At 41.9% G+C, this 11968-nt stretch overlaps 1 protein-coding gene across 1 annotated transcript in view; it reads left to right on the forward strand.

Moving 5' to 3' along the window:
• The window catches only part of LOC143283719 (RING finger protein 150-like), an 8187-nt gene extending 924 nt beyond the window's left edge, over positions 1–7263 (forward strand). The window contains exons 1-3 of the mRNA XM_076589987.1: positions 1–250; positions 2805–3020; positions 6969–7263. The exon at positions 1–250 is cut by the window's left edge and continues 924 nt beyond it. Of these exons, the coding sequence (XP_076446102.1) occupies positions 49–250; positions 2805–3020; positions 6969–7171 (621 nt within the window). The 5' untranslated portion in view covers positions 1–48 and the 3' untranslated portion in view covers positions 7172–7263. The remainder of the gene's footprint in view (positions 251–2804; positions 3021–6968) is intronic.
• The last annotated feature ends 4705 nt before the right edge of the window (positions 7264–11968 follow it).

Below are 11968 nucleotides of genomic sequence, written 5' to 3' on the forward strand. Positions count from 1 at the left end.
TAATCTATAACACGAAGTTGAGCGGCACAAAGTCTATGTACCAGCGTCATGGCTTGGATACTGAAGAGCATGCTGATGATCTTGTGCATGAGGATGGGGGAGGCCGGTCTGAGTATTAAGGAAGCGAAACTGTTGGACAAAGCGGCCGAGATTTCAGTGTCGATGATGGACACCAGTTCAGGCCGTCCATACAACACCACCTACATGTTCGGGGTCTTCGGCGAAAACAGTCTCAAAGTGCCTGCGTCAGGTCGGTACTGTTTTTTTTTTTCTTTTCATTTTTTTTCATGGGCCTGCTGCTGCATCTGTCTGCTCGTCTGGCTGACTGTTTGTGGTTGTCTGTCTGACTGTCTGTCTCAGTGTGGCTGTGTGTCTGTCTGTCTGGCTGGCTGTTTTCTCCTCACAAAGGAATCGTTTGCATCGCCTTTTTGCGTGTGTTTGAATGATTCAATAATCCCTGTTATCTTCTCTCTCTGTCTCTGACTCACACACATACACACACACACACACACACAAACACACGCACACACATACACACACACTCTCACGCTAGCGATATATATATATATATATATATATATATATATATATATATATATATAGAGAGAGAGAGAGAGAGAGAGAGAGAGAGAGAGAAATATATATAAGAGAAAAAAGAAAACAAACACATCAATCTGTCAAATATTATAAATTTCCGGAACGATCACGTTCCTTCCTCAAGGAATAAGTTGTTTACATGTTATCAGGGTCACTCTTACGCAGCTATTATGACGCAAGCACGCCATGACGTACATGTTGTGATGCAATTTCACAATGCCAGGTTTCGCCCAGAGCCTAAATAATTGCAATTGTCTATTTTCTTCTACTGTCAAAAAATAAGTTCCTTAAAACCTAACTTACTGAATAACTGAATCAACAGTAGAGAAATAAAACGATAAATAATAACAATCAGAAGAAAAATGAAATAAAAATCAGTGATAAATAAATAAAGAAAATAAATAGATATTTAAAAGAAAGAAAGAAAGAAAATAAAGGGGGGGGGGGGGGGGGGGGGGGGGGGGGAAGGAGAGATAATCAAAAGAAGATTAAGAATGACGATGATGATGATGATAATAATAATAATAATAGATTTAAAAAAATTAAAAAGATATAAAATAAATTAATTAGTTTTTAAAAATAACAAGAAAAAACAAAACAAATAGATAAATAAATAAGAAAAAATATTTTAAAAATAAAAGAAAAAGAAAAAAAAAAGGGGGGGGGAGGTGTGCGTGTGTGTGTGTGTGTGTGTGTGTGTGTGTGTGTGTGTGTGTGTGTGTGTGTGTGTGTGTGTGGTTACAATTATAAACAATCAAATCGTTGAGAACAATGGGCTGTATTACAAAAAGTGAGGCATCTAAGAAAAGTACTGATGAGGGGAAAGAAATGGAAAGGGTTGAAGTTTACATCTATGATTAATTGATGAAAAAAATGTAAAAATAAATAAATAAATAAGATAAAAGAAAAGAAAAGAAATAACTGAATGAACTAGAATAGTAGGACATCTATCACCATAATCAGCACCAGCGTCACCTCCACACCCACAGTCAACAGTATTTGTAGCGGTCATCGTTGTCGTCATCATCGCCGTTGTCGTCATCATCGTCGTCGTCGTAGTAGTGGTTGTTGTTGCTGTAATGGTCATGGAAGTGGTAGTAATTGTGGTAGTTGTGGTAATTGTAGTGGTGGTAGTAGTAGTCATAGTCATTGTCGTCGTCGTTGTAGTAGTACTAGTTGTTGTTTTCACACAAGTTAGCATTCACACCAGTCTGTCTCTGGAACTGATCCATCGTCATTGTCAAACACAGCTTTCTGGTCGAAATAAATTCAGATATCCTGAATATATAATAGCAACAACATCTGATGAATGTGCTCATTGGTCTCCTTCAGTAAACAAAATTTCGTTTTCTCTGCCCACCCCTCTGTTTCTACGTCTACCGCCTTTCCCTCACCCCCTCTTCACGCTTCTGAGTCTACTGTTTTCATGTTAACCCCTGACGATCAAGCCCCCATACCCGAATTTCATCACAACAGAACCAGTAGATGATTTCTCAGAGTGATCGAATGGTACTTTTTGAAAATACCAGTCAAGTGTTTAGTGCAATAAAACAACAGTCACCCCCAAAATAATGAGTCAAAACAAAGAAAGTGCTGTTAGTGCACCGGACAGGAACTGATCGGGTTAGAAACGTGGAGTTGAATAGGGAGGGATTCAGTAGCAATTAACAACTCGACAGAAAAAAACCGTGTCGCCAACACACGCCTGTAGATTTTATACAGTGGCATGTAGAAATGGAAGCTTAGATATTTCATTAGATTTAACTGACCGCCAAATGTTTCAAAAGCAATCAGTAATAGGTCTGTGATTAGGGAGATAATATCAAGCCCCCCAAAAAAAACAACAACAACAACAAAAAACAAAAAAACAACAAACCAAAACAACAACAACAACAACAAACCAACCACCAACAACAGCAAAAACTATGTAAGAAAATGAAAAAGAGACTGCCAAACTGTAAATAAAAACATATAAACACGTGAACAAGAAGAAATCCCTAAACATGGACCGTGGGTAAAGGTGACTTGATGACCAGAAAATTTGTAGATTTGTTCACAACATTTCAGGTTTCGTGGGAATCAGTCGAACAATATTCGAAAACAAAGAAACACCCACCGCCTGACCCACCCACCCAAATACACACAAGGAATAAACCTTCCGAAACCGCACATATATATATCCTTCACCTCCGTGCCCTTGTCCGCAGGTCAGCTGGTGCACGTGCGTTCCGAAGGCAACGTCAACGACGGGTGCAACGACTACAACCACGACCTGCCCACCCACGACTGGGTGGCCCTGATAGAGCGAGGCACCTGCTACTTCAATGATAAGGTGCGGACCGCCACCAAGCAGTACAATGCCTCCGCGGTCGTTATCTACAACAACCAGCCCTCCAATCATCTCGTCATGATGCACAGCAGTGGTGAGTGGCTCAGGAAGTTTTCAACAACATGGAACATGACAGTAGAGGAAAACAAGTGCATGTGCACAACTAAACGCATTCAAACGGAGAGAGCCATTTATATGCCTGACATGATTGTAGTTTGGTCCCCTGTTGATTCATTGTATGTGTATTTGTATTACTCTTTTTGCCACAACATATTTCTCTGTGTGAAATTCGGACTGCTCTCAAAGGAGAGCGCGTCGCTACACTGACAGCGCCACCTTTTTTTCTTTCTTTTTTCTGCCTGCAATTTGATTTGTTTCCTTATCGAAGTGGTTAAAAAAAAACCCAACAAAAAACAGAATTTTGCCAGGGACAACCCTTTTGTTGCCGTGGGTTCTTTTGCGTGCGCTAAATGCATGCTGCAACGGGACCTCAGTTTATCATCTCATCCGAATGATTAGCGTCCAGACCAACACTCACGGTCTAGTGGAAGGGGAGAAAATACTGGCGACTGCCGGTGTGATTCGAACCAGTGCGCTCAAAATTATTCTCTCGCTTCATAGGCGGACGCGTTACCTCTAGGCCAACACTCCACAGAACACACACACACACACACACACACACACACACACATATGTATATATATATCTATCTATATCTATATATATATACATAATATATATATATATATATATATATATATATATATATATATATGGGCAGTGGCAGTGAATCACCCCCATGGTAATTAAGTAACCTGGAGATTTCACTTACAGTTTAGCCGCATTCTCAGTCTCAGCGGAGGGGTGGGGCAGGGTTGATGACGGGGAGTGGAAATGTCATTATACAAGAAGGTCACTGCATGGATGTGGTTTGGGACTGGAGAGGAAACGTCATTATGCAAGAAGGTCACTGCGTGGAGCTGTTAGGGGCTATAAAGGGAAATGTCATTATGCAAGAAGGTCACTGCGTGGAGCTGTTAGGGGCTATAAAGGGAAATGTCATTATGCAAGAAGGTCACTGCGTGGAGCTGTTTGGGGCTGTAAAGGGAAATGTCATTATGCAAGAAGGTCACTGCGTGGAGCTGTTAGGGGCTATAAAGGGAAATGTCATTATGCAAGAAGGTCACTGCGTGGAGCTGTTAGGGGCTATAAAGGGAAATGTCATTATGCAAGGTCCCAGCGTGGAGCTGTTAGGAGATACGGAAGGAAATGTCATCATGCAATTTGTATTTGTATTTCTTTTTATCACAACAGATTTCTCTGTGTGAAATTCGGGCTGTTCTCCCCAGGGAGAGTGCGTCGCTACACTACAGCGCCACCCTTTTTTTTTTGTATTTTTTCCTGCGTGCAGTTTTATTTGTTTTTCCTATCGAAGTGGATTTTTCTACAGAATTTTGCCAGAACCAACCCTTTTGTTGCCGTGGGTTCTTTTACGTGCGCTAAGTGCATGCTGCACACGGGACCTCAGTTTATCGTCTCATCCAAATGACTAGCGTCCAGACCACCACTCAAGGTCTAATGGAGGGGGAGAAAATACCGGCGGCTGAGCCGTGATTCGAACCAGCGCGCTCAGATTCTCTCGCTTCCTAGGCGGACGCGTTACCTCTGGGCCATCACTCCATTGTGGTCACCACATGGAAATGGAATGGGGATACAAAAGGAAATGTCATCAATCAGTATGGTTACATCAAGGAGCTGTTAGGGGCTATAAAAGGAAATGTCATTATGCAAGAAGGTCACTGCGTGGAGCTGTTAGGGGATACAAAAAGAAATGTCATTATGCAATGTGGTCACCACATGGAAGGGGTATGGGGATACAAAAGGAAATGTCATAATGCTACTAGTATGGTTACCTCGAGGAGCTGTTAGGGGCTATAAAAGGAAATGTCATTATGCAGGAAGGTCACTGCGAGGTGCTGTTAGGGGATACAAAAGGAAATGTCATTATGCAAGGTCCCAGCGTGGAGCTGTTAGGGGATACGAAAGTAAATGTCATTATGCAATGTGGTCACCACATGGAAGTGGTATGGGGATAGAAAAGGAAATGTCATTATGCAATATGGTTATCCTGTGGAAGCGTTAGGGGATACAAAAGGAAATGTCATTATGCAGTATGGTTATCCTGTGGAAGCGTTAGGGGATACAAAAGGAAATGTCATTATGCAATATGGTTACCTCGTGGGGGTATTAGAGGATACAAAAGGAAATGTCATTTTGCAATGTGGTCACTGCGAGAAGGTGGAATGAGAAATCAAAAGGAAATGTCATTATGCAATACGGTCACTGCTTGAATGTGGTTTGGGGATACAAAAGGAAATGACATTTCGGTGTTAACGGATATAAAAGGATATATCATTATTCAGTATGATCATTACGTGAAGGATGTAGAGGGTATGCTATAAGGTTACTGTGTGGAGATGGCAAGGGAATACAAAAGCAAAAGTTAAAATGCAATATGGTCACTGCATAGAAGTGGCAGGAGACAGGAGAGGACATGTCATTGTACAATAATTATGGTCACTGCTTGGAGATGGTATGGGGATACTGAAGAAAGTGTCATCATGCAAAGGTCACTGTGTAAAGGTTGTAGGGGATGTAAAAATGTCACTATGGACAACGCAAGTAGGTGCATGGTTGGGAAACATAAGAAAGTGTCATTATGCAATATTGATGTGATAATGGGCATGACAAGCGTCCCATAGGATGTACATGTATGTGAGAATATGGTTGTCATGTCTAGTTACATATGACACTAAGTACAGTGTATCTGACAGAGGTTTTGTGTATCTATTATGCACATGTCGTATACATTTTGTTGATTGTAAATAATTTCTTCACGATTTTCTGCTCGCTGTCTTTAAATGCCAAGAGAAAAATATTCTTTAAGCCTGCCGTCTTTTGACTTCAGGTAATTGTCTGATTTTGTTTGTTTTTTTTGTTATGTTTTGTTTTGTGGTTAGTCACCACCATCAACAGCATTATTGACACATTGTTACTGTTATTATCACTAATATCATTATTACTATTGCTGCTATTATCACTATGAATGCTGTTATCAGATTAAAGCATTTTCGATAATTCACAAATGTTGACACGTTTTGAAATTACTGTTTCTGTTTTCAGTGTAAATTTGTTCCTTCAGCCACATCATTGATACCGCAAATTGTTACATGCACATTGTGTGTGTGTGTGTGTGTGTGTGTGTGTGTGTGTGTGTGTGTGTGTGTGTGTGCATTTCCACACTGGTTTCAGTGCGCGCTCCATTTGCGGATGCGCGCGGTTTTTATTTATTTATTTATTTATTTATTTTTTAACACAAACCTAGGGAAGGCCCTCTACGTCTAATCAGCGCATTAGGTTTGCACACAAATCGGGGCATCTGTCTTTTAAAATTGTTGTCTAGTTATCGATTTTTTATTTACAGTAGAAATGATGTAGTTGTGTAGCGTGTAGTATGGACCAGTTTGCACGCTTTGACACCTTGAAACAAACTGGTGTCGTTTATGATCGACTGTTCTGTGAAGAGCATTTGCCTTTCAGAAGTCCTTTGTTGTTCTTCCAAAATCATTCAGCAATTTATTGAAAATTTCCCTCCTCTCTCAATTTGTATTATTACTGAAATCCATGTGCCTTTAAGTTAAGTTTGTTGGTATCACCCATCTGAGATAGTGATGTTCTGAGATAGTGATGTTCGGAATTTGTCGGTTTTCTTGTACAATGCATTTAAATTTAGAGATAATGTATTGTCTTGATTATTTATTAGTTTGACATGACCATTGATATGTATGTATGGCATTTGATATAGCTGTGATTTTTTTGTATGTCCATGTACACCCCTTCGTGAGGGACTACGGCTTATTAATGAATAAATCGTTAGCATTCGCTCTTTCTCGATGTATGTATGTACGTATGTATTTAAAAAAAAAGAAAAGAAAGAAATGTAAATATTATTTATTATTAAATATTAAATATTATTTTCCAGTGAAGGACGAGGTGTATGTGTTTGTGGCGCAGTCCTACGGACGCCAGCTGGCACTGCTGGTGGACAACGGTGTGCACGTGCAGGTGAACATCACAGCGGTTGACGTATCTTCCGCTTCCATCGGCCTTTATGTGACCTCCACCCGCTCCTCCCTCCTCGTCAGTCTGGCTGCTGCCAGTATGCTGTTGTGTCGGGAGCTGTAGAGATCTTCATAGTGTGTGTGTGTGTGTGTGTGTGTGTGTGTGTGTGTGTGTGTGTGCGTGCGTGCGTGCGTGTGTGTGTGTGTGTGTGTGTGTGTGTGTGTGTGTAAGAATCAACAATGTCTTTTGGTGACTTCAGGAAGTTGTTTTCTTTCCAGAATAAGCCCCGGCACACATTTATAAAAACTGATGATGTTACAGTATGACGCTTCCTGTCACCAAATGTTTCCGGTCTGTTGTTCCTCTGTACCATTTCGTTGAACTGCGTGCATACCGGCAGTATCAGTGGTTTGACATTCTGTGCTGTAGCCCCTATTCTGCTATGTTGCAAAAGGTGATGTAAGCCATCGGTTTCTCGGTTGATAATTATTTCGGGTGATTATTTATATTTGGTTGAATATCTAACACTTAGCTATGAAATGGTTATAAAATCCCCGCAATCTCCTTCACATGGTAGATCCTTGCTCTACAGCACTTCGGCAATTTTTTTCACTTCCCGAAAGAAGTTAATATTAAAAAAAAGAAAAAGAAGACAAAGTCGGTATTGAATCTGTCTCTTTTGTTATTTTGGTCGGATTGCTTATTTCATTACATTCAATTTTTCACATTGCTGGGATCACACACACACACACACACACACACACACACACACACACACACACATATATATATATATATATATATATAAACGAGAGCATTGGGAAATGGGCGGAGGGCGGGTGATAGCATCAGTGGATGTGTACAGTTATTGGCTTGATCACTTGGCATAGATTGTTTTTGTTTTGATACCTGTTCTTTATTTCTTTTTGAGTCACTGGGATTGTTATCCATTCACCCACTCCCATCTACCCCACCTGCGCTCTAACTTTTAATTCTTTTAAACAACCGTGGTTGAAAGACGCTATATGAAATAAAGGAAAAAGGAGAAATGGAAACTGAAGAGTGAGCAAGGAAACATCTCTTCAGCTGGTATATATGCTCATATATATATATATGACTTTGTACATAATTTGCGACACTTTGTCTTAATTTTTTATGTTTTATTATGAAGCGCGCTGAGCCCCATCTGAGATGGGGATACTGCACTATTTAAGCCTGCGTTTTATCATTATTTCTTTGTGTTTTCAAGTAATATCAGAACCGGCCTTTATTGCTGCTTTTAGATGATCTTGAACGTGTAACAAATGCATGGAATACTATTTGACAGATAGGTTTTCGGGTTTATTTTTGTTTTGCTCTTTCTGCACAGCATTTTATGCATTGGTATGAAAAGCTCTATTTTGAGAATACTGAATACTGAAACAGCACTTGGTGATTTTCTTTTTCGAACTGAAAAGCGGATTTGAATGAATTTCGAAGCACTTTGTATAAGACATTGTATGTTTGTTTCACTCTTTGCACTGTTCCCGGCAAATTCTCTCTCTCTCTCTCTCTCTCTCTCTCTCTCTCTCTCTCCCCTCTCTCTCTCCCTCTGTGCAGTCTTCCAGTGTCGACATGTACGAGAATATTCGCTACTGAATAAAGTCTGATTAGAGTTAAGTTTAATCCTTTCTTCTTTCATCTGGCATGATATATCTCAGAAAGCTTTCACGTGACTGATGGCCAATACCTGAAAGGTCAAACCATGCAATGTTAATCGCACAATATGTATACTACTATGTTAGCAAACGTTTATACTACACTGTGTTATGCTGCACTGTACCTAACTGTACTGTGCCGTTCTGTAACACGGTGGCTTATACAGTAACACTGCACGGTAATACTTTTTGCATTGTGCCATATTTACAATACTACATTGTCCTGTACTTTGTACACCATACTGCACCGTACAGTGCTGTACTGTGCTTTCTTTTCCTGTACAGTACAGTTCTGCACCTCTGCACTGTACCAACAAAACTGAAACATGGGTACACTATAATCACTACCAAGCAGCTCAACACATAACAAGGAAGCAAATGACTACAATGTGTCCTCAATGGTAAGACGCAGGTCGGGGCTCTGCGTGAGATGGTGAGACTCCACAGTGCGGAACACCAGGAACTCCGTCCCGTTCAGACGATCCCACGTGCCCAGCACGTGCTTCGGCCCCTCCAGGTCACTCTGCACGCTGTCCGAGTCCGTGTTGCCAAAAGCTACGAACATGGAGCGGAAAGAGGCGAAAGGCAAAGCGGAAGTCGATGGAGCGAATTGGAGGTCCGAGACCTTCAGCCTCGTTTCGGACATGGTAAAGGTCAAGGTCAGTGTGCAGGTGCTTCCGTCGTAGTAGGTGAGCGCCATTTGCATGGACTCCGGGTGGAATGTCAAGCTCTTGATGCTGGCAGCCGGACGGAGGTCATCTGGGGAGGATTTGCCCACAAGGACGGACGTTCCGAAAGGTGTGTATTTGTTAGGATGGGGGGAGGAGTAAGGGGGAGGCACCAGGCGTATATTACCATCCTGAAAAAAACAACAGTTTTTCCCATTGTTACATATCGTGTAAAGACTGCAAACTTGAAATTCAATCAAACGAAATTGAAAGCGTTCCGTACAAACCTAACAAGATGAGACTAACGTGACCAAACCAGACCAGTCCAGGCTAGACCATACCAGTCCAAACCAGACCAGACCATCAGTGCCAGCCAATGATGAACATAAAGGGATAACCACCCTGGACAACGAAATGTATTCAAAATAACTCAGCATTTGAAAAAAAAATCAGCAATGGTTAAACCATCGAGAGAGTGCTTGCATACACGCGCGCGCGCACGAACACACACACACACGCACACACACACACGCGCACACACACACCTCCAAAACATAAACATACATACACACACATATATTAAACGTAAGTGAGCTGTTTAGTCAGAAACACAACCATGCGAGTCATGCTTGCCAGATAACCCCCCCCCCCCCACACACACACACACACCCAGCCAACCCTTTTCTCTGTGTTCTGCTCTTTTTCTTTCCTCTGTCTCTGTTATATGTATACATTTTGAAATACAGCCATATTCTTCATAAAGCCTTATGTATTCAATTATGTGTTATTATAATATACAGTGTCAAATGAATCTGACCCCCCAAAATGTAAAGTTGTTAAGACCTATTTGGTTTCGAACTCCAAGCGAAGCATGACATCATTTTTGGGAGTTTGTAGTTCGTAGAGTTGAGTTTGACGACCTATCGGCAATGAGCCCTTAAGGTCAAGTAGTTCGTGGCTGTGGTCTTATCTATGGGGGTGTGATGTGGTCAAGGCGTTGGGCCTGTGGTCTTGTGAGGGTGTAGTCCTGGTTGCCGGTTCGAGGGGGGTCCTCGCTGTGTTCTGGCCGCTGGCGATGTCCGTGGTCCGTGCTGTGTCCTGGCTGTGCTCGGGTGTTGGAGTCCTGGTTGTCGGTCCGAGGCTGGTCCTCGCGATGTCTTGGTTTGTAGTCCGAGGCCAGTTCCTATATATACCCTGATTTGAGTGTGCCATCAACTTCAATGGGAAGAAAGACTGGACCACGCGGCCCGGATAACGCAGGATAAATTCAATTGTGAAAGGAATCTTCGAGTACAGTCTTGCCACGTAGTCCCAAACTGAAACATAAGCTGGGCCTCCATAACTGCAATGTTTAATCGTTCTCATTCATCGACCTGCATCGTACAGACACTGGGATGTCCATCTGACGAACGAGAAGAAAAGAAGAAGAAGATTCTCATTCATCGTTAAAGCTAATAATACAGACTGCGGGACTAATACAGAATTGGGGCGGACGAAGGATGAGCGGGGTGGGGGTAATGCCACTAAGTTTTCAAGGATACAAGGTAAACAAATTAAAAGGCTTTAAGAATATTCATGTCACGTACTGCTATTAATCACTTATAACGAGTAACGCTTAACGAGTAACACCCGCCCAAGTAATCATCTTTCTTCTTTTTTCTTTCTTTTTTTAAAGTCATGTCAGACACTGGCACTGACCTGGTAGAGCACCATGATCTGCTGGTAGCTGCCATGACCGGTCCACGGCACAGGCACGTAGACGGCCACAAAGGACAGGTCACGGGTCACCTGGCTGCCCACCGTCACGGTCAGGTTCTCTCTCAGTCGACGTCGCCACCAGAAGTCTGTTCGGAATCCCTGCAGATTGAAAAAAAAAAAAAAAATTACCGTGCAGTCTGCTGTCAGCTTAGATAATGGAAAGAAATGATCCGACTCACAATCATTAATTTGTATCAACATGTTCCGTGCAATCACCAGTCTGACACAGAAGGAAATGACAATAGAATTATTTATTTGTATCAACATGTTCCATGCAGTCACGGGTCTGACACGGAAAGAAAAATGAGCTAACAATCGTTAATTTGTGATAACATGTTCCATGTAATTACCGGTCTGACACGGACTGAAATTACTCCACAATCATTAATTTTGTATCAACTTGTTCCGTGCAATCATCAGTCTGCACTGAGCATATCTTTTGGAAAGGAATGACCGTATTATCACCAGCGTGATTAAACGCACACACACACACACACACACACACACACACACACACACACACACTGACGCTCATGAACGCACGCACGTACCCGCGCACGCACACACCTTATGACAGAGCTACCTCTTAACACATTTGGTTCACCTGAAACAAAACGGAATCTGAGGAGTAGATATCAAAAAGTGTATCAGGACCCGTGTAGCCTCGGATCAGTTCCAGCGTGCACAACGTCACTTCCCGTTCGGTGACGTTCACAGTTAGTGTGTTCCGGTGATCTTCAGACCACGTCATTTCCGGTATCGTCCACGTTTTGGTCACCCGCTTCTCTGGTAGGTCG

This window comes from Babylonia areolata, chromosome 7 (assembly GCF_041734735.1).
Source record: "Babylonia areolata isolate BAREFJ2019XMU chromosome 7, ASM4173473v1, whole genome shotgun sequence".
Lineage (NCBI taxonomy): Eukaryota > Metazoa > Mollusca > Gastropoda > Neogastropoda > Buccinidae > Babylonia > Babylonia areolata.